Consider the following 23,828-nt stretch of genomic DNA (forward strand, 5'->3'; position numbering starts at 1 on the left):
CTTTTAACTGCAAGATGAGATATCAATAGGCTAGCACACGCATGTACACACATGGAGAAAAATATGCTCCTAATTTTGTTTGTTTTTAATTGTGATTTCTGGAGTTTTGTGAAAATGGATAAGATGACTATTTATTTACATGTATCTAGACACTGTAACTGGGGAAATTTGCAGTAGTGTAGGCAAGCTTGGTTAAAAATAAGAATCCCCCGGTCAGCATTCCCTTCCGTGTTCCCTGTCCCTAATTCTTGAATCGCTCTTTAACACTTACTTAAGAAAAACATTGTGTTAAAGAATATGGATTATAAAAGATTAAGTGCAAAAGAAGTGCAGTGTGCAGATATAGTCTTTGTATAACACTTGCAGACGAGGTCATTTTAAACAGGTGCTCGTCCCATTGAGGACTTAGAATGATCTGTGTCAGTGAACCGGGTCATTATAGGATTAACAGTATCACCAGATTAACCGACTTAATTGTTAATCTTCTCAGTTACATCATAATTAAGATCTCTCAGCGAAAAATATTTCCATCTTGATAAAAAAAAATCATTGTGACAAAAATAGAAAAAGTAAGGTGTGTGCATTCAGAAAGAAAACAATTTTTCTTCACTGTAATTCCGTGGTAAATCAAACATAAATACAAGTCTTCTAAGTTCGAAGTTTACAGTTTCTGTCTTTCTATTGAGGGGTGTTATAAGACTGAAAATTTGCAAAATTTGATTAAATTGTCATGCAGAAAAAGCTAAGAATATACAAATAATGCTTAGCCAATTGTAATCTATATTTTTTATAAACTAGATTCACTCGTAACTTTTGATATTAGGGTATAATTTGCTGAATAAAACGATTAATATATAGTCGGTTTCCTTTAATGATTCACTGAAATGACATTAATATATGCATTTAACTTATTTATAAAGGTATACAAGTTCCATAGACACCATTATTTGGCTTGACATAAAGATTTAAATGTAAGGAATAGATTTATTCTGTTAGGAAGGCTTGTTTTGTATTAGTGTTAGATTTTAAATTTTCTCATATTTCCCAGACTTCATTATTAGAGTTTAATAAATAACATTACACAGCGAAAGACGACTGAATATCGATCAGGTTCTTATATCAATCATTTGAAAATACTTGATATTAATTCTGGGTTTTAAAAGTCTTTCTGATGTAAGCTTTAGTTGATGGATGGATGTCTTGTAATACGCATTAGATTTGTACGATGGAGGTAAGTTGATACTTTAAATCTTTCTTGTTCAATGGCTGTACATGTAAAGTGTATAACAGCTTCAGAAACTGTCAAGCTGAGGAAGAAATAATTACAATAACTTCTGATAAACTATCACTGTCGTTTTTGTTCCCGTATATTTCCAACAAACTATATTAAACGGCCTTGAAGGTCTTAGATAAGTATGCGTGCATACGTGTTGTCACCAAATAAACTGAAAAATGCAAAGGCGAAAGAAATACAGCTGCTTCTTCTTCTTTTTAAAAAATCTATTTATTATTAAATGACTTTTCCTTTGTTCTATTCTTAGTTCAAACATGACGGACTTATTAAGGCCGACGGAGAGTAGTAGGATGAAGGAGCGGACACTGACGGACTCTAAAATCTCACTCAAGAAAGAGAAATCCAGTATGAGTACACAAAGTTCATCTAAGAAAGCCGGACATGACGCCCCAGCAGGAAGTGACGTGCAAAATGGAAATGATATCACAACGAAGAGTGAACAACAAGATTCCGTGGAAACAAATGATAATAACAACACAGAACCTACTGAAAATAATACAAAACTGAGTGACAAAGTACCAGCTGATGTTTTACAGGAAGCATTGGCCTTGGAGGAAAATGACCTTGATGAATATGACCCGGATTTATTTATAACAGACGAAGAAAAGAAAGCATTTGACTACATGTTGGAACAAAAACGAGCTGCCATTGTTCAACGTAAGGAAAACTTTGAAAAGTGGGTGGACGCTATCACAAGAAGGCGTATGTTTGCGTTAAGCAGAATGAGGAAAATCAACTTGTTTCACGGAAAAAGAAATAAACTTTATAGCAAATTCGAAAAATTCATCAGTGAAGTTTATAGTGAAAATGGCGAAATTTCCGAAGACAACGCTGGAGACACAACTCCAGCGGATGAAAACGGAAACATATCCAATCAAAGTGATAAAGAAACCGGATCAGTAACACAGAGTAAAACGGAAAGTGACAACAATCGAGCTTCTCTACTCAGTAGGGAGGACACCGGATTTGTGTCACGTGACAGTGAGCAGACGCCAAAACCTGCCCAAGGGCAGACACCTTTAGTAGCTCCTTTACATTCGTGATACCTTGACTACCTTTATAATTTAAAAAAAAAAATGTCAGTAAATTCAACTTTGCAATAAAAATAACATTTTATATACCGTATCTATCTCAAATAATACTCTGATAAAATGTTGTGAAGTGAAATGTTCATCTTGCTAGCAATGCAGTTCACAAGTACGGAAAAATGGAGAGGGGATATTTGTTTCGAATACCTTAAAATTTGAAAAGACTCTGTAATTAATACTTATTGTAAAATTTTTACAATAAGATGCAGAACTGATACAAAGCTTACCAACCCCTCAAAATCAGCGACACATATCATATTTTTGTATCAAAAATATTTTTTACAGTGCGTCCCTCTACTAATAGGAAGTCCTGGATCGGCACATACCAGAATTATTTGTTAATAATTAAAAAAGACCCTGTAATGTCATAGTGCTATATGATACAGGAAGTGAAGAGTTCCTATACCGCCCTAGTTTTATTGAGTTGTCTAGAGTGATCTGCCCTTTGATCCGCAGATGACAGATTTCTGTTTTTCAGTAGATGACACAATTTGAAAAAAATGAAAGTATTCTTAATATTATATTAGGGAAAAAATAAAGTAATCGAAAACATACATGTAACTTGCATGTATTTTCCCAATGTGAGTAAAAAACAGTGATTTCTGTTCACTAAATCTTCCTTCGCGTTCGATCTATTTTAAATTTCCCCTTGAGCAATGTAGCAGGTACCCTAGGTTGAAAATAAACAAGATAAACTTAATATCTACACAATTGTATAACATATTCCATTCAGGCATATAGAATTCTTTCCAGTACAAGAGATCAGTATTGATTATAACTGTATTCAATCTCAGAGGCAAAGTTTGACAACTCTGGCATCAACCATATCGTACAAGGTAATTCTGATGGTATCTTTTAGTGTCTTAAGGTAGTCCGAAGTTCAACGTTATAGTTAATCATATTATTTGGGGAAAATTATCAAATCTGAAACATATTTTCAGGAACTGCGAATGAAAACACCAGCCATGCATTTTCTAATTCAAACTGATCATCAAATGTATTTTAGAATAAAAGCTATTAGTATACAGACATTCGGAGAAAATTGCACGTTTTTTAACACTTATACCGTATTTCAGTTTTCCCCATCATGGCAAGAAGCACACTGTGTCGGGTCTGGAGGAGATGCTATCTCCTGCAGGACACCTGATCCCACCTCTGATACCTTTAGAGGTCTGTGTTTCCTCTGCTCTCGATTTTAATTGTTTCAATGGACTTTTGAGCTTGATTACTGTTTGTTATCTTCATATTTGATTAATTTAATTGTTACATAACACAGAGTGTAAAAAGCTTGTGCGATTGGAAGACAACACAGATCACTTCTAATTTCATATCATACTAATAAGCATTGGTATCTAAGACTAGATTAAAGGAAATTTGATTTTTTTAAAATATATTTATTATCTAACTTTTATGGTCTGCAAATGTCAGCTTTTTGCAATACAGTTTCTTCGACTTAAAAAAAGACTTGAATCATGTTGAGATGCATGAAATAAAAACAAAAACAAAAATGTTATGAGTTATCCAACCTGGCCTCCTTAAATGATAGACCTATATCTAGCCACCTGTCTATAGCTACCGTTCTGAAATGAAATATGAAGATAACGAAAAGTAATCAAGCTCAAAAGTCCTTTGAAACAAAACAAATTTTGTTTGAGCTGAGCAAACACGGACCTCTAAGACCACCAGAGGTGGGATCACGTGCCCTGGAGCAGTAAACATCCCCTTAGCTGCCGGCCGGTCACATCCGCCCACTGCTCCTTGGCATGATCGGGCAAACAAAAAAATCTGTAGACAATTCTGTGTAAAAATAATGGCCTAACAATTAGTATGAAAAAAGTCATTCAACATTCAATTAAATGATAGATTGTATTTTTTGACAAGGTCATTGTATCTACCATAGAATTTGCGAAATATTGACTTAAAACGAGACTGTTGATATTCTTGTTTCATCCACTTATTTGTCAATAGCTCGACTCATTTTAGAAATTGTTCATACGTAGAACATGCTCTTGCGTATCGAATCAGCTGGGAGACTTAAACTTCATAATATGCAGATGATAATGGTATATTGCTTCAAAGATAAGGGAAGTTCACGATTAAAATGTTGAAGTCATGGAGTTTATCATAAAATTTTGTTGTTAGGTTACCATTCACGTCTTTTCTAGTAAAATATCCAAATATGAAACAGATGTGTCAGACTCTGTGGTATCTTTTATTTCGAGTTCAAAGGGATATATCGAATCGACATATGAATGTCTTTTCATGTAGAAGTTTTTTTTTTTTTTTTTTTTTTTTAATAAATTCTGCTTCATATTAATTATGAATACAAAAATATATTTGCTAATAACAGGGCGCATATAGTACCCATGAGAATTCCAATAGATTGTTGGAAGACTTGATCTCCAAAAACTACATAGATATTGTCAATCACGACCTCAAGCATCTTTTTGATATATATCAACTACTGTGTACTTATGTGTACAATCAGAATGGTTTTTAACAAAATAAAGTTGGAAATGAACAATTACAAGGTAAGTATATTTACGAGTTCCATTTTTATTGAAAAAGCAACTATCTATGATGTCAAAAATCCTGGACTTTAATTTATCGAAGGAAATGGTGGAATAAAGTGTTGAGAAGTCGTGCGTTTGATGTTACTGTTTTTGGTAAAATTTTGTGATTTCATATTTTCTAAGGGTTCCGTGGAGTTTTTAAGTATCCATATCTGATTTACACTACTAATATATATACGAATATATTGCTGTTCAATACTTCTGAATTTTCTCCTTTACTGCTGTTAATATTTTAGTTAGTAGTAAAGATAAAGGCTTGGAAGAACATTTACTGGAACCCGCTATATATCTTTGACAAGATTTTTGATATGTAGTTTAAAATCCAGTATGGGTATTGTAATTCAAAGTCGATGTGATTACTGGGAATATAGAAAATATTTAAAACTGACATATGGTTTTGAAGAATTTCCTCAATAGAAAGAGAACTATGAGTATTAGTTTGATTACCACTTGCAGAATTAAATCCAAGTTCCTCTAATGAAATATAGAGATATCGAACAGTATTTAAGCTCATAGTCAATTTCAACAATACAAATTGGGAGCAGAGCAAAAACCTCAAAAACCACCAGGGCGGGATCAGGTTCTATAGAGGAGTAAGCATTCCCTGTCGACAGCCGCCGCGTGCTCCTTGTCATGATGGGGTAAACGGAAAAAATCCGTAGAAATTTCAGCGTGTTAATAATGGCCTAACAATTAGTGTGAAAAACCCACGCCAGGCAGTATTTGACCTGATGATAGATTGTATTTGCCGAAAAGGTCATTGTGTCAACCATAGAACTTACGAAATGATGATTTCAAACGAGACTGTTGATACTCTTGTTTCACCAACTTGTTTTTAATAGGTTATTAAACAATTGATCGTACGTAGAACATGCTCTTGCGTATCGAATCAACTGAGAGACATAAACTCCATATGCAGGCGATAAGGGTATATTGCAACATAAGTAAAGGAAGCTGACGATAGAAAAGTTAAAGTCATCAAGTTTACATGTATCATAAAGTTTTGTTGTTAAGTTTCCATTAACGTCATTTTTTTCTCGTAAAATATCCAAGTATGAAACAGATGTGTAAGACTCTGTGGGGTCTTTTATTTCATGTCTACTGGGATATATTGAATCGACATATGAATGGAAGTATCTATTGTTAATTGATAGTACGTCGTCGATATAGCTAGATGTCGAGTTGAAGGCCACAGCAAGCGTTTTTAAAAACTACATAGATATTGTCAATCACAAACTCATGCATCTTTTTTTATATCAACTTCAGAGTACTTGTGTGTACAATCAGAATGGTTTTTAACAAAATAATTTTGCAAATGACCAATGACAAGGTATGTATATTGATATGTTCCATTTTTTATTGAAAAATCAGCTGTCTATGATGTCAAAAATCCTGGACTTTAATTTATAGAGGAAAATGATTGTATAAAGTGTTTAAAAGTCGTTCGTTTTAATGTTATTGATATTGGAAAATAATTTGTGATTTCAATTTTTTTTTATAAGTCCCCTGGTGTTTTAAAGTATCCACATCTGATTACCACTACTTCTCGAATATACTGTTTTCGCCTTCACTGCTGTAAATATTTTAGTGAGGAGTAAATACGTCTAAAATACAATTAAAATAATGAGCCTTATAAACAAAGACAATGTTGTTACCTGCTTTGTCAGCTGGGACCATTACTTATTGATCGTTTAATCTATCCAATTCTGTTTTCACTTCTGAATTACTGAAGACGGAAGGATAGATGGTTTTCATATTGCTCCTCAGTCGCTTAATGCGAGATTTCAGTATCCATCTAATATATATTTTTAATCCATTCTGACAAATTGTCAAGGTTTTGGACCATCGCCTGGTGTAATCTTCAACAAAATTCATAATATTTATGAAATCATGACACCAAAAAAGTTCGGGTTCTCTTAATGTTGGCTCTTTTAAAATAAGTGATTTAAAGTCTTTATTATTAACTACATTTACGTCACAGTAATGACGTGCCCAGCAGGACTGTATTTGTAGGGTGAAAAAGAACATGTTCGATACCAAGCCACTGTAGATTTTTTCTGTAATTAAAAAGTTTGGAAGCAATAGTCGATGTATGTTTGTAAGAAATACAAGATGTGGACTTTAAATATGGTGGAATATTAGACCCTTTTGTGATTAAAATTATTCTTAATATTTACTACGTCAATTCTTTTGTTGGTAAATTGAAGTGTAAGCAACAAAAGGGTGCTTGAGCAGTATTCTCTTCCACCTTCCTTAGCGATTTAAAAAGCCTATGATTTGCAATATCCATAACCACAGATCTAAATTTACATGTATTGTGCAATTATGTTTCTATTTAAAGAATTTTAAATGTATTTTAAATAAAAATATTTATTATATCAAGACATACTTGTCCATGCCTTCAATTATAGTTACTATTTAATCAATAAAACTCTACTTTAGTACATAATTTAGACTACATGGTGAAACAGGTAAACTCTACCTGTATACCCCTTAGAAGGCGTTTTAATTGAGTATGATAACAAAATAGTTGTTTTAGCGAATAGACATTCGGGGAATAAACCATTTTGGCGAGTAGACGTTCGGGAAACACACCATCCAAGCCTGTATTCTGTTGTCGAAGATCCAAATATGGACTTTCCTTGATCTTTTCAAAGATTATTTAAAACTTTCAAAGGGACAGAGTAAAGGTTTACGCAATTGTGATAAAGACCTTATTGTTTATTTTCAATTGGTAGCAGTGAATCAAAAGAGACATCGTTTGTAATAGGTTATATTAGGCGACGATTATCAGAGATTATTGTATGTTAAAATTGTAGTTACAATTAATTGTACATATCCATTCCAAAAATTCTTTAAATAACATCTTGTTACACTGTATTGACCTTTCAGCCGAATAGTTAACTTTAATAATATTTTTTTATAAATCTAACTTTTAAAAAACCCTATTGTTTCATGACATGAAATTTATGCATATCCTCGCTTTAATGATGCTAATAGAATAATCCTTAAATAGTTCCTTTGAAAAAATGAAGATTTAATTACATATATAGCATCTAAGATTTTTACATCATTAACCTCAAATGCATGTATACTATACTCCAAACATGCCATCGTCTGTCAGTACTTTCAATACTTTGATTTGATAAGGAAAATAAATAATACTGACCATTCCACGGGATATTTTGACTTCATATTCGTTAAAGTTTTATGATTATTTTGTATTTAAAAATAATTCAAATGTTATTAAGAGAACATTAGTCGTATGAAAAAATGTACAGATTCACAACTCGTGTGATCTGTCTTATTCATTTTCACTGCCTCTCTGCCAAATGTATGTAATCTTAAAACAAATATTTTATCATAACTGGAAGTTATGTTTGCAAATTGTAAATAATGATTTTATGCATAAGTAATCCAATCTTGTTTGCTTTATTATAAGTATATTAAAAATGTGTACTATAAACAACACCGTACGTGCGGTCTGGCAATTCAATTGTTGATAATATATTTGCTCAAGCCAACACGCAGAAAAGAGATATGATGTAATGGTATTGAACGGAATTCATTTTTTTTAAAATTACTTTTGCTAAAATGAACTTGATTTTTTTTTTTCTTTCTTTAAAATCTCAAGCCTCTCCTCGAAAACATGAGTCATCGAAGACAACCCGGAAACATAATCTTTACTAGATTGTTTTCTTTTATAAAAGCCATGTCAGGTGCCTATGTGTAAAAGCCGAGTTCATACCTCATCTTTAAATGAGATTTGTTTAAATACTACCAAAATGAACACGCTTTGTTAATAAGCTACCTATTTATATCAGGTATGACTGTTAATGTTACCTGAGAAATTTTACGCCTGAGTGAAAGCGCGTGTCAGAAAAACAACCAGGAACAAATCAGACATCAATGAAACACGATTTCTCCACAAAGAATAACGAACTAGAGAAGGGATGTCTTGTTCTCTATTTCTTCAAATATTATTCTTTATACTGGATTTATCGTACGTCTTTTCCAAGATTCCAGAAGGTTTGCTTTTAAAATTTTTTTGTATTTTTTTTTTACTTTGATATTGTCCTAAATATTGAATATCATAAATTTTTCAGAGGTACTGAGTCGTGATGCGTGTGACTTCGGTGTAAACACTGTTAGGATGTATTATGGCATTTAAAGATAAAATTAAAAAAAAAAAAAACAGTAAGTAAAATACACATCTAAACGCGAAGAAGATTTATGATTCTTTTTTCAATGAAACTGCATTTCAATATAACAAGATTTGAAAGCTTAAAAAATTGTCACCAAAAAAATCTGAGTATAAAAAAGGGGGAGGGGAGGGGAGGAGGAGAGAAAATGAGGTTGAAGAATTAATTTCGTTGTTTAAAATTTGAATATGAATCTTAAGGAGAAGAGAAAATTTTGTAAATATTTGTCAGATAATTAAAGGCATTTTAAATGAAGAAATAGGGAGCTGGATTTTTTTTGAGGGATATTCCGATTAACTATATGGCAAGAAAGTTAATTGTCATAAAAATAACAGATAATTTATAGATCTCACACCACAAATTTTAAAATATATCAGTGGAATAATACAATCTATTACCATGTATATTTGTATTTTTATATACTTCTGTGTATTATTTATTTATTTATTTATCTATTTATTTATTTATTTATTTATTTGTTTGTTTGTTTCAAAATATATTCACGAGGTTTTTCACTAAATTTGTGTAAGTGCTATGTGTAAATGATAAAAAAAAAATCGATATAAGCATGATCTAGTACTATAAATACGTAAAGATACACAGTTTATCGATGATCTATGTAACAGACATCCCCTTAGGCGGATCTCAGATAACCCACGGGCGGTCCACCAAGAAATTTACACAAACATTGACCTGTTGTGGTTTCTGCAGAATTTACATCTGTATTTGTCAATACTGAGGTTTTCGATGCACAAGCGTACGTTGTCCCATTTGTGAAATCATTGAAACGTTTAGATACAGCTTGCGTGGCCTCTGCATAATCAGTTATTTTATATGAACTTCCTGTTTCAGAGTGTACTGGTATAAATACAAGAAATTAAAACTTCATTGAAACATTTTTTTTATATATATAGTGTTTCAAATAATTTGCTACTTTATAGTTGTGGCCAACTTGAGTCTATTTAAATTTATCTTGTGCGTTAAATGAATATGACCACACTGGCTCAAAAGTCTATAACATAATAAATCACACCTAGTAATTATATAAGCATAAAAACAAATTCAACTCGTTTTTCTCTTCAATAAACTAGCCCTAGGATGGGTTGAACAAACTCTAAGCCTATTTGGACAAGAAGGGAAATTCATATTAATACAGTGAATTATTTACATGTAATCAGTTAAAACAGCAGCAATTGTCTCTCGTCGGAAAGTATGAATTGTACATCATTCATTTTTCTCACTCTTTAATCAAGAAAAATTCCGTGAACTACTGTATTCATGAATTTCTTAATACTTTAGATTCCATACATACTCGAGTCGTATAACATCTCTCTTAATGTCTACGCTACAGCACCAGTAGTACTGCTAAATAATACACAAAATACGCGGTCTCCATCTTTCTATTTTTGATTTTTCATATCATCTTTTTTGATCTAGTGGATGAAATTATATCAGACTGTACTATTCATTTAATGACAGGAATGTGTAAGCAACAAGTTAAGATTAGTTTAGTATCCTATCCCATAAAATATAATTAGGAACAATTTTATTTAGTTTAGTATCCTATCCCACAAAATGCCAATAACAACAATTTTATCTGTTTAGTATCCTAATATAAATAGTAATGATTTTATTAGATGGTTAACGATTGAGCATAGTAAACTATAATATGAATTTATTCCTGGTCATTCTGGTGGACTTTGTCTAAGCTCCTGATTATGAATCATGACTCTGGCATCAGGTGTCCAGAGTCTGTGGTCAGCCACAATAGGGAGTCTCGGTGTGGACAACAAAATGACTGTACATTATACCATGATTAATACAATCAAAGTACTGAAACAGTTCTAAAAGACGAGGTCAAATTAAAAATAAATTTCATGATTTTATAACTTCATAACTGTCTAGATTTTTATATTGTTTTGTACGGAAGCCGGTTGGTGCCAGGTAGAAAAAATATTTTATCTGGCGGCCGCGAGAAACTTATCTGGCGGCCGCCAAATAATTTTCTGGCAGCCGCCAGATAAAAAGATCTGGCGGTCGCCAGATAAGTTATCTGGCGGCCGCCAGATAATTATTTGGCGGCCGCCAGATAAAATATTTTTCTACCTGGCACCTACCGGCTTCCGTAGTTTTGATACTTACGGAAAAAATATAAATTAAAATGAAAATTAAAAATAAACGTAATTAAATATTATATTCACTCTATATTAGATATATTAATAAAGTATTGTCCGAATTTAACGAGGTCCCGAGTTCGTTTAACATTTATGGAAGTAAATAAGCGATAACGCAGTCTGATATTAGGCAACCGAGTAATTAGTTTACATATAATTATTTTCAAAAGATTAAAATTGTAAAAGTACTTCAGTAACACCTTTAATTTGTTCAGAAAAAAAAATCAAATTACTTTCCTCTGTTTGAGTTAGCATGTGTGTCTTTTGACCAAAGCAATTTGTGCACTCTTTCTTAAATAAGTTAAATTCAACAGAAGTGCTAAGCCCACGGATTCCCTTTTAGATTTCGGCTGACAATAAACTTAATAGACGGGGTTACATCTAAAAATTATTTCAGTACCATCCCATCACTACTGACCAAAACAGCTAATATGGCAGGAAAATGAAACCTCTCTCTCTCTCCCCACTGATTGTTGTAAGGAAAAGTAAAATTCAAACATTTAGTTAGGCTAAGCATTTGTAAATATGCAGCATTCCAAAAAATCTTGACGATCATCAATATAAATAAAAAGATATTTTATTAATCAAACAAACAAACCAAAAAAAAAAACCCACAAAAAACAAAACAAAACAAAAACAAAAACAAACAAAAAAAAAAACAACAAAAAAAAACAAACAAAACAAAACAAAACAAAACAAAAAAAAACACAACATTTTATACATTTTTCATGCATCATACATGTAACGAGGAAACAAACTTATAATTTGTCCAATTCTTCATATCTGTCATCAAATTACTTACTATGATAATATATAAAACACTAGTAACACAGTAAATATATTTAATTATTGTGCAATATAATGTTCTACAGATGGATTGATTCCAGTAAAACTTGAAAACATGAATACAAAAGGGAGTAATGGTGATCCCTGCAGTATGCCAAAAGAATTAACAGTTAATGTGGTGCTCACTAATGGGACTGTATTCTACAAATTAAATCTACAAAGCAAAGATAATCAGCCAGAGGAGAGAAAACCAATGTATAGTATTAGAAGCTCCCAGACGTTACAACCATTTCTAGTGCGAGAGAGCAGATCACCTCTCCAGGTAAATATTTTTTTTATTGTCGTGTAAAAATATGAACAGAATCTTGTGCGACATAGAAATGTAGGAAACTGTTAAGAAACAGTTGCTAACTACGTAAGATTTGATTGATTTCTAGAGGTATGCTGTGAGCAGCCTCATGCAAAATAAGTTATCTTAAGAGTCTTGTCTATGGTTTTACAAAAGGGGAACAAATGTGCTCAGACACCAACATATAGAATTTTATCAGCCCTCCTATCAGGCGTAACAAGATAAGTGACGTGTTCAATGGAGCGTAAGATGACCGTTTTACGGCAGATTGATGACGCATTTAGTGGAACTCTACTGCAAGCTGTCACCCATTCACAAACAAAACGGCAGTGTGTGCTTAAAATACCTATCTACGATCCTTGAAGCTAGTAAACAACAATTCGTGTGCATCAAGTCGTTTTTATTGATAAAAATATGCTGGAACACTGTTACAGTATATAAAACCTGAAACACTGGTCTTTAGCTCTCTTTTATTAACAAAAGGATTAGACACATTAATTAAATGCACTTAATTTCTTTTCAAAATTTGCTTACAGAGTTTTCAATGGTAAGAAGTTAAATTTCATTGCATTTCTAATATTTAAAAATTTTTCTTAAGAAATCAAAATTTTAAAATTTCTAAAATTTAGCCTTTTGAGTTGGACCCCCATACTGCATAGCTTATTAAATTAAAATAATAAGTAGGCAAATATTATTATTAGCTAATTAAAATATATCTTTATAATAGTCCTGAGAATGAGTAAAATTTTTAAAAAGTTTTCTTCGAGATGTGGACAAAAAAATTAAAGCAAGGATTTATCCTAATGTATTTTATTTTCTAGTGTTCATTAAACAAATACTAAGGTAGTCATTGTCAAAATCTTCACAGATTTATTGCAAATTTGTTTCATCTTTGAAATTTGCCATTGCCTTTAAATTGTAGTTCTTATTCATGATTTTCCATGTCCTTTTTTTGTCCGTCAGATACATCATGTTTGTGAGCACTTAATTGAAAACGTTAGATATTTTTCACACTGTATATAGAATGCATACTTAGGGTTTACAAGGTACAATGCTTGATGTTAAACACGGGAAGTCAATTGTTCAGGGCATTGCTTTCAGCTATGTTCTAATTCATATCTTTAATTAACGTCTTTGTAAAATCATCAAAAATTACCACGTATAGATCAGAGTTCATTTACAAGGCTTCGTCACAGTTTTGCACAGGATGATGATAAACTGACAGAATCTATTAAGACATTGTAGGGAACAGCTGACCTCCCTGTTGTACGCCAGAACATCATTTTTACAGATGTGAACTACACAGGAAACGTGACCGCGTCTATACCTTGATTTCCCTAAATGTCAAATCTTTCATTCCTGTTCGTTCATTACCTCGATAAATACATTTTGCTGTTAAACTTTTCATTTCTTGAAAAGTCTTTTAAAACGAAAATTATTTTAAGTATTTGAAAAAAATGCTTAAATAAATTCTGCTAAATTTCAATCATAAGCAATATATACAAACAAACTGAATTTTTCTTCACTGGTATATCTAAAATGTTCCTCTGATTATCATGTCCAATATTTTTCCAACTGTACGTTATCAAAACTATCATTTTAAATTCAATTGAATAAAATTGAAAATATAATTGAATATAATTTATCTATAGATATTTTTAATCTTAGAAATCCACAATGTACAGCAGCTTTACAGAGCCAGCCACACTCGTAGAAGTACAGTGCTCGAGACAAGGGGATAATGCCATTTACAAATATGTAAGCGATAAGATATTGGAAGTCTCTGTCATTCATTCTATCCATCTGTGTTTTATTCTTTGATAACTTACACTTTTTCCTCTTAGTTTTGCATTAAACGGTACATGTATATAACTAATTACAGAATGATGTTTCATTCAGTTTATAAACACCCTCATATGACTCATAAAGGTGCTTATATTCTCTCTTTATTGAACATTCACATCCGCATTAAGCAAAACTCTCTCTTATTGGTCAACCTTTTTCAAAATTGATTGGTTGTAGGTGGAGTACTAGTGCAATCAAAGTAAAACAATCACAAAATATGCGTAGTTATAAATAGATTTAATTTGTACTATTTATTCAAAAGGAAACTTCACACCCACAGTCCCTGATATTACAAGTTTACGTACATTACCATCAACGACTAAATGTGCCCTTTTTTGGTGGGAGAGTCAATTCAGTCTTGTCCATAATTGTTCCTATAGAGAGTTTGAATCCCATATCTGAATTTCTTGGTAAATGGCTATTGATGTAAATAGACGATATGGACTTTAGGGGAGCTAAATGATCCCCTTCGTGATATCTAAATTTTAGTTACCCATTGTCATGTATGTATTGTTTGTTTTCAACTAATGAACTGCCAGGGGGACAGCAAATGAATGAAGCAAAGGATATCACATAATCTGACGTACTGTAAAATCATATATTTTCTTGGGGTTAAAATTTCGCTGTTTGAGGAAAACAAATTGGGTTTGTGGGCATTTGGTCTCGTGGATGAAGAAATGTTGAGTAGTAATATAAGTCAAAAATTACATTTCGTGGTGGACATAAATTCGTGGGTCTCTTCATTCCTTGAAAACAACGAAAATTAAACCCCATTATTAGTGATTTCACAGCAATACGAAAAGAAGTACATTGATGAGATTCATATCAATTACCCGACTTCCTCCCTCCTCCTCCTCCCCCCCCCCCCCCACATACACACACAAACAGAAAATTGTGTCTGCATTAATACATTATTTTCGAGATGATTTTTTTCACCTTGTAAAAAGTGAGTAAATTTAATGGTGTGAACTTTGTTTACTGTATAGAATGGAATGTTCATACGGAATGGCACTCAATATATGGTTGTCCCAGGGTTGAGCGGTGTTCAATATATAAACCCAATACCACCATCTACAGGGCGACAGTATGACTACCGAGTTCTACGTAAGTAATTAAAAGACAATGATTTTTTTTTTGTATGAATTGATATCGTTCATAGAAAAGAACAGTGTTTTGCCATTTAGTAATTGGTAAATGAAAACATTTAAGCAATACTAAATATTTTGAACTAAAATATTCTAAACAATTCTAAACAATTCTAGTATATCTGCATTGTTTTAGAAATATTGAAGTCGCAATTTATATCGATAAAAATTTTCATTTCTCTTCTAACTTCTAGCTGGCGATAACATAATTCAAAGGATAACCGAGTCGATGAGTCTGCAAAAATTAAAATCCCGGTCACGGCGCCAATTAACAGGACCCCACGTGATTGATTTACTGGTTGTCATAGATCACAAAATTTACGAAGAGTAAGTTCTTCATAATACTCAATTAGTAGAATGATCAAATATACCTGATTTATTATGGATACATATTTGATTGATATTTAGATATCTTTCAATTTCAATTAATACAATGATATGTTTGAAACAAGAATATTTTCAGGGAGCTCCTCTAACTATTTCATATAACTGTCTTTACAGCTGGTTTGATAGAAGTTCTGGGAGTTCGCCTTTCGATAAGGAACAAAGGACAAAAGCAAACATCCAAACTTATTACTCACATTTTCTTAATGAGGCAAGTGACAAATGAACGTCACAGTATCTTATTTTTAGCAATTCATTACTATGATTTATGATAGCATATTTTGACTATCTCTCTTAATTATTTATTTACTTTTCCTATTACAAATGCCTAATCTGTATATCTTTTACTTAAAAATAGGTTGACCTACGATATCAAGGCATTCGTTCGTCCGATCTCAACTTCCGCGTCCGAGTGGCGGCTTTATTACTTGCCGATGTAAGTAAAATGAAGAAATAATTTTGTTGATTTTAAGTATAACATTACTATTGCTGATTCATGAAGATAAGTTTCTTTACCAGAAAAGCGATTCGTATCCGTGGACAGAGCTGAAAAAAGAACCAGGAACTCCTCGGGAGTTACTCAATGCTGATGAAGCCCTAAAGGACTTCCGGTCCTGGATTAACAACACTAATGATTTACCTTTCCATGACCATGCCATCTTATTTACCGGGTAAGCCAAGTGGATCTATTATAAAGAAATTAAAACATTTTTGTATATTTTTTACGGTTTATCTTGTATCAATAATATACATCATTGTAACTCTTTAATTTGGATTTAGAATTATCATACACTTAATCCACAACTTACAGAACAGGACCTTTTTTAGAAACCATGTATATTTCTACTTTTTTTTGGTCTTCAATCACACCTTTATTTCTGGTCTTTGTTCCAGGTACAATTTGTATTCTTCAGACGGATTTCAAAAGAAACTTCACACAGCAGGTGTGTGTTTAGCAATACAATACACCTTTATAAAACACATTTATAATTAAACGACAAAAAGTATCGTGTGCATCGTTTGTGTTAACTCGTCTTTATACATTATTAAAATTCTAATTAATTTTTATAAATAATTTCATTGTTATAATTCAAAGAAAAAAAACTTTTACCTAAAACGAAATTAAAATACATTTGCTTTTTACGATTTATCGTATGGAAAATTAATTTATTTAAAACTACCTTGGTCATTTTAATTGAAGTGTTACTTACTTCAACCTACTGTGTAGGTCTGGACTTGTTTCCCCTGTAAGACCGACAGACTACTACAGGATTATTGTTTGACCTTTGCAGATCTCACCTTTATTGGCTCTTTCTATAGAAGATGGGTTGTGTCTATAATGAGTGACAGTGTGTCTATTGTAATTGACAGTGTGCCTAATGATATTGTGTCTATTGGGAGTGATAGTACGTTTATTGTTGGTGACAGTGTACAATGCCTGTATTGTGGGTGACAGTGTGTCTATTGTAAGTGACAGTGTGCCTAATGATAGTTTGTCTACTTTGAGTGACAGTGTCTATATTGTGGTTGACAGTGTGTCTATGCTTGATACGTGCAAGCCTGGATCTTATTGACCCTTTGTGTAGGAGAGGGGTTGCCAGTGTGTATATGTATAATGTAAGTGACGGAACATGCAATGTGTGTGACACGGTGTCTCTTGTTTATCTTTGCAGGCCTGGCCTTTATTGGCTCTATGTGTAGGAGAGGGGGTGACAGTGTGTCTATTGTGGAGGATCACGGAGGATTCCAGAACATCGCTACAGCAGCTCACGAAATCGGACACAGGTAGGAAAAGCAGGGATTCGTTTAGGTCCTGTACTATATAAAGTTAAACATTATTTTCCATTGGTCATCTATCAAATCCGCATTATCACTAGGGGGTTAAATATTGTACTCATACCCTTTTCATCATAAATTTTGATGAGATCCGCCTTCACTTAATTCCAACAGCTTTAACTGCCAGCGGATAATATTTAGAGAGAGAAAAAAATCCTTTTATTTTCGTGCTCTGGGATAGCAATTTCGGAGAAAGGCGTTTACAAATGCACTAAGTACTAGATGAGGTACACCTAAGAATTTTAATGTTTGGTTTGCTCTTTTATAGTCTTGGATCTTTACATGATGGCGAGGACAACTTCTGTAACCCTAACGACCGATATATCATGTCATCCTCAGAGAACACGAATTCCCTGCCACCAGCAAAGAGAACAAACCAATGGCACTTCTCCGCATGCTCACTTAACTACTTCCGGGAGTTTCTATCCACCACCTACAAGTGCGTAAAACTATACAGTAGACTTTACATATCTTGTTAAGCTAGAATTTGAAGTTGCATTTATGCTTAATAATTGTAGTGTGCAAAATTTGTAATTTTAGACAACAATATAAGCATTGGTTTCATAAGACAGAAATAATATAAATCATATTCAATGTACTTCCTCTTCTTTTAGAAATGGATTGGCATGTCTGTCTGATAGCTCTGTGGACCAGTCTGCGGTCTCAGTGGTCCCCCCGGGCCAGATTTACTCACCTGACGATCAGTGTAAACTCATCTGGGGCCCGCAATCTTACCTTTGTAGGGTACGTATGAATGATTAACCGCAGAAAGAGATTTTGTGTAACCTGTTTGTTTAATCATTGTAAGACACTTTTATTCTTTAAATTTTCCTCTTCTCTTTTTACTAGTATTTCTTCGCTTGTTAGTTTATCTTTTAGTGTTATTTAAATACAAATACATATGTTGCTATTTTGGTTTGAAGAGAGGTAAAAGTCTTCCAGAAGCCAAATCCTATTTCGAGGGATATTTGGTGGGATAATCCAATGCAAAAAGGATGGACTGTGTCTTTTGATCATTCCTCATTAGAACATGTATATTGATACATTGTCTCAGAGACATAAGGGGTTTTAATAAGACGATGAGACTTCACTGAAAAACATCGAATAAAAAGGTGTCTAGACAAATGTTATGGGTCTGAAATTATTTTTTTTCTTATATCAGGAATAGCTTTGTTCCAGAAAAGACGCTTGCAGCCCAAACATTTATGACGACTAGATGTCTTGTTTTATACTCCTGATGAATGTTTAATTCCTATCGGATAGCGTAACTTATCGAGGATGTCATCTTTGCAGGGTAGTGAGTTCGGAGATGCCGGGTCCATCTGTACGGCCATGTATTGCCGTGACCCTAGCAGCGGAAATGACTGTGTGCAACACACCGCCGCCAGGGGAACTTCTTGTGCAAATAAAAAGGTAATAATTATTGCTTCTTAGAACTTCATAATTTTTTTTACAACATATGATCAAAATTTATCAGAAACTTTTCCTCTCCATGGACGATACTTATTTCGTTCCTTTGTATTGTTTCAGTGGTGTGAGGAAGGAGTCTGTACTTTCTCGGAGAAGGCGCCGGAACGTGATGGTTAGTCCACTTTACCATGAATGATGTTGATTTTTTATTCAATAGAAAATTGTATACTAGTGTCCCTTAACTAATGAAGAACAAGTTTGGACGTTGATCATATTCTGAGAGGGTTTTGCATTGATATTTTACGGAAGAAATACCACAACTTATATGGAATATTTTGAATATTCATTATTTTGTATTTGCATGTTAAATGCTGTAACAAAGTCTGTTTACATTTGGTTACAGAAAAATGTGTTCTAGGGGATCAACCAGGCATTGCTTTCATAAACAAAACCTGTGACGAGTTGATAAATGAACTTCCCCAGTACTGCTACAAGGAGAAGGTTCGAGCCCGATGCTGTTCCTCTTGTGCAAAACATTTCTCTTGGATTGCAGGTGTGTTGGGATAATATGCATAAATGTGCAACAAATAATTGCATTTTTTTAATTATTTTTCAGTGATTTTTTTTAATGTCAAAAATAGCATTGACACAATCTGCTATTCCTATTATTAGGTTGCGAGTACGGGGACAGAGTATTGGGATGTAAGGAGTTCCATTGCAATATGGTGGAGGATCCAAAGGTTCTCACAGACTGCTGTAAAACCTGCTCATATGGAACTCTTATCCCTACAACACCCGCCCCTGATTTTTCTGTGCGTCCTTTTCCCACAGACAAACCTTCGGACCATCGCCCTCACATATGTACTGATTTTGCTGAAATAAATGGAAAAAGTTGCCGATATTTTATTTCGGAGAGAGGTCGACATTCATGTTATGATAACAGGATAGCTGCTTATTGTTGTGCTACTTGTAGAACCATGCTCAGTATCCGGAGTCCAGGTGAGATTATAACAGTACTCAGATATTAATTCCAATGTTTTATACATATATTCAATTTACTCAAACCTTTATCCATAAGCAGGCTTATATCTCTTTATTTTATGTTTGATTTCATATTTTCATATGAAAAAAATTTATAAGAATATTAGTCGAAATATGTAATGATAATTTTCTCAAAGACATTCTACTATCGTTTTGCAATTTGAATTTTACAAACCATTACTTTTTTTAAAAATCATATTGGATTTTTTACGGGTATAATTCAAGAAATAAAAAAAACCCTTTTTTTTTTGCTTTACGATTGTATTCAGTCATATCTTCTATTTACATATCGAATTATTTCTTTAGACCACATAGATTCAGTCACCTTACACTAAAGCATAACGTCAATTTCCCTTTCAGACTGCCCCTATGGTGATCGACTGCCAGGATTTTGTTCCCAACAAGTAAACGTGACAGAACGGTGGTGTAATAACTTCCGGCCCCATTGTTGTGACACGTGTTCCATTAGCTCCGCCCACAATGTGTTCAGCCTAAGTCTACCCTCCGTGTTCATAGCTGTAATCTTATTAGTGTTCAGCCTCTGACTTACATGAAAAAAGACGGTTGAAATCTTTATCTGTGATATAATGTTGAAGCCATTTGAAAATCCACTTCACTGACACACCATTTAATGTATATTTTATTTTGTTACATTTACCCAAACCATTTTAAGATGTATGTATGTTATTTATACATAATGAATATTAAAATTGACTTAGAATATAGTTGCTATCAGAGAGAGAGAGAGAGAGGAGTTCAGAAATCCAAATATAGTGATTTGGAATTCTCTTTCATTCAATATCAATGATAGTTTCGATAATAACCTTATCGCACAGTAGTTTATGAAAATTTTGTCTAATAACATTTCATTATCAATTTTATTCTTACAATATTTCCGATGATTGTATTTCACATACATATTAGGTAAGGCAAACGTTGTCTTCAAAATTGTTTTATGAATTGATTTATTCCTTTTTCTCAAGTGAAGTGAAAACGATTTTTTCCCGAGAAATGCAAATATTTTGTTTTTCTCAGATATCAATTTTTCTAAAAATATAGAGATTTGACTGATGTTCCTTTTGCAGAGAAATCCAAGTCATCTTCACTTTCAAAAAATTGCACAACTTTTAAAAACATAAAAAAAATTATGTTCATTTAGAGCCTTTCACTGTTTCATTGATAACATCTTTGAAATCTACATTCATATTTGTCATCTTACATAAACTCTTTCAAGAGTCTTTTTTTTCTAAATATGAATAATATACTTCTTATAGTATAACCGTAAGACAGCATTACAATGAGATTGACATTTGCAGTTTATGCGGAAGCCCAGTGCAATGGCTTGACAAGTACTTGGCGTTTGATTTGTTTAAAAAAAATACTTGAGAATTCACTTATAATTACTCAGTTGAAAATCAGGTGAAAGTGCACAACTTAAGAGTTTCCAAGCTTTCATCAAACTATGAGTATAATCATTAACATTTTTTTACTTAAATTTAAGATTAAACATTCTGAAATACCACACAGAACTCATAAACAATGGTGCTAATTTTAACGTGATGCTAAAAAAGGTTCTTTAAAGTAGATAGTTTATTCCCAGCAAATGAAATACAATTTCAATCATTCCTACAGCAAGGGGGCTTCTGTAGTTCATCCGCACACGGTTTTTGTACTTTCTATATTTCTGTTTTTCGAAATCTTTGATTTTGCAAAAAAAATCCGCCTAATGATTCACAGGCTTTTATGTAATCTCTGTTTCATTTTGTTTAATGGCTCAGTACATTTTATCAAATATTAATTCTTTAATTGTTAACTTTGTTCTGATCCTAAAATGTTTAGCAGTTGTTTATGGTTACATGCTATTTCCTCTAACCGTTCATTCCTATTCCTCACACTATCATCTTTATTTCTTCATTGGGAATTTCTTTATGCCACTCTTGAAGAATTTTTTTTATTTTTCATGAAAATATGATTGCCCCAGTCCTTTCTCTGTTTTAATCATGTTCACCACTGCTTCCACGTCTTTTACTTCTATTGCACCGCATCTTTTAGTTGCTAGTGTAGGCAGACTACAAAGATTAACAAGATAGCTAATGTCCACATTTTTCAATGAAGAATTTTTCATCTGATTCCGCACAGGCGTACAATAAAAAGCTGTCTAAAAGGGAGTCGTGATGAAACATGTACCTAAACGGATTTGTTGACACAGGATAAAGAAAACCTCGAATGCGTTCACTCTCTTTCATTTTTATTTCAATCTCCCGTTCTTCTCTTGGTTTGATTCCATATTTCTTACAAACATTTTTGTAAACTTGCTCTGTAGGGTTACTCAGAAAGTCGTGCAGAGAAGCTGTTCGTCCACACAATGCTGTGAAAAGTACTAAACAGAAACTCTCTATGTCATCTTCCATCCATTTTTGTACATGTTGCTTCAGAGTTGCTCTAAATGTATTAAATGATGAGTAAATGTAATTTTCTAATATATATCTATTGGCACACATCAAGTCAATTAGAAGAGGAACTGAGAAGGTTGAGTATCCCTCTAAATTTTTGGCGATTTGTTTCAGTGAATTGCTATGGATAAAAGTTCTACTAGTAGACTCTTTTCTTTCGCCCGTTTTCAAGTTTTCCTTCTTTCTCCGACGTGTAACATCAACATGATTAATATTCAAATGCTTTCGTAACATCGCTATTTTCTCGTTTTCAGTTAAAGGTTGCTCGGCTACATTCACTATTGTCTGAGATCCAAAGAGTTCAGGTTGTGCTTGTTCAGCTTCTACTGATAGTTCATTCCACGTTTCCTCTTTTATTCTCATAATAACATGTACTGAGCGTTTCTTTATGTATTTGTTAAGTATTTCATCATATTCTTATCTTTCAACAGTTTTGAAGGGTAATTTCTATAGTTCTCCATGATATCATCTAAAACTAGACAGGGTTTCTCATCAATCCATGTATAAGTTTGAATATCGTTGAAAGAGTAACAAAAATAAACGGAACATTTCTTTTCAGAAAATTTGTTGGCAAGGTGAATTGTATTCGTAGTTTCTCCACATCCTTGGTTTTCAATACATCAATTGCCTTATTATACATTTCTGTAGGAATGAAAACACCAGCATCCAAGTAGTTTTTAGCTCTGTGAAAAGCTAAAATTAAGATAGAGGGAAAGATTTATCACAAATTTGTATTTAAAAAGACAATGAGTGGATTCTGACCAGAAGAAATTGAATCTGTCTTGTATTAATAATTTATCAGGATATTACAACGACATAGAGACATACAGGTAAGTTATAAGTATACAATTTTTAAGTTTTAGTTATTTCAAAATATACCAAAAGGTGTTTCTGAGTCTTCCAGAAGGGGTTGCAATTCTCTTCTCTTGTTTGAATTGTTAATACCTACAAGAGTATCCAAATAGATTATACAATTGCCTAAGATAAGCAAAGAGACGGATGATTATAAAAGGAACATAAATTTCAAAAAGGAAGAAATTATGCAATTTATTAATCCATAATGATGTGCTTAAAAATTAAGTATATTAATGCATTGAATATCTACCCATGCGTTTTCTTCTCTGAAGAAATAGAAAACTCCTGCGGCTAATAGAGCAAGTACAACAGCAACAATAGGTAGAGTAATGACAGGTAAAGATACGGAACTCTGACAGAATTCACTGAAACAAGCATTCAGACAGAAAATGA

At 32.8% G+C, this 23,828-nt stretch overlaps 1 protein-coding gene and 1 pseudogene across 1 annotated transcript; both read left to right on the plus strand.

The window, feature by feature from the left end:
* Positions 1-1,187: 1,187 nt before the first annotated feature.
* LOC133186950 (uncharacterized) lies at positions 1,188-2,398 on the plus strand. Its single transcript, XM_061322333.1, has 2 exons — positions 1,188-1,231; positions 1,542-2,398. Exons 1-2 carry the CDS (start codon positions 1,188-1,190, stop codon positions 2,335-2,337), a joined length of 840 nt encoding a protein of 279 aa, XP_061178317.1. The 3' UTR covers positions 2,338-2,398.
* An 8,484-nt stretch (positions 2,399-10,882) lies between these two features.
* LOC133186951 (uncharacterized) lies at positions 10,883-20,681 on the plus strand (annotated as a pseudogene).
* Positions 20,682-23,828: the final 3,147 nt, after the last annotated feature.

This window comes from Saccostrea echinata, unplaced genomic scaffold (assembly GCF_033153115.1).
Source record: "Saccostrea echinata isolate AGI-Se365-2 ecotype Australia unplaced genomic scaffold, CSIRO_AGI_Sech_v1 ptg000014l, whole genome shotgun sequence".
In the NCBI taxonomy this organism is placed as follows: Eukaryota; Metazoa; Mollusca; class Bivalvia; order Ostreida; family Ostreidae; genus Saccostrea; species Saccostrea echinata.

Coding starts and splice junctions, on each gene's coding strand:
- LOC133186950 (XM_061322333.1), top strand. CDS start 1,188: ATGGATGGATGTCTTGTAATACGCATTAGATTTGTACGATGGAG. Junction 1,232..1,541: donor ATTAGATTTGTACGATGGAG/GTAAGTTGATAC, acceptor TTCTATTCTTAG/TTCAAACATGACGGACTTAT.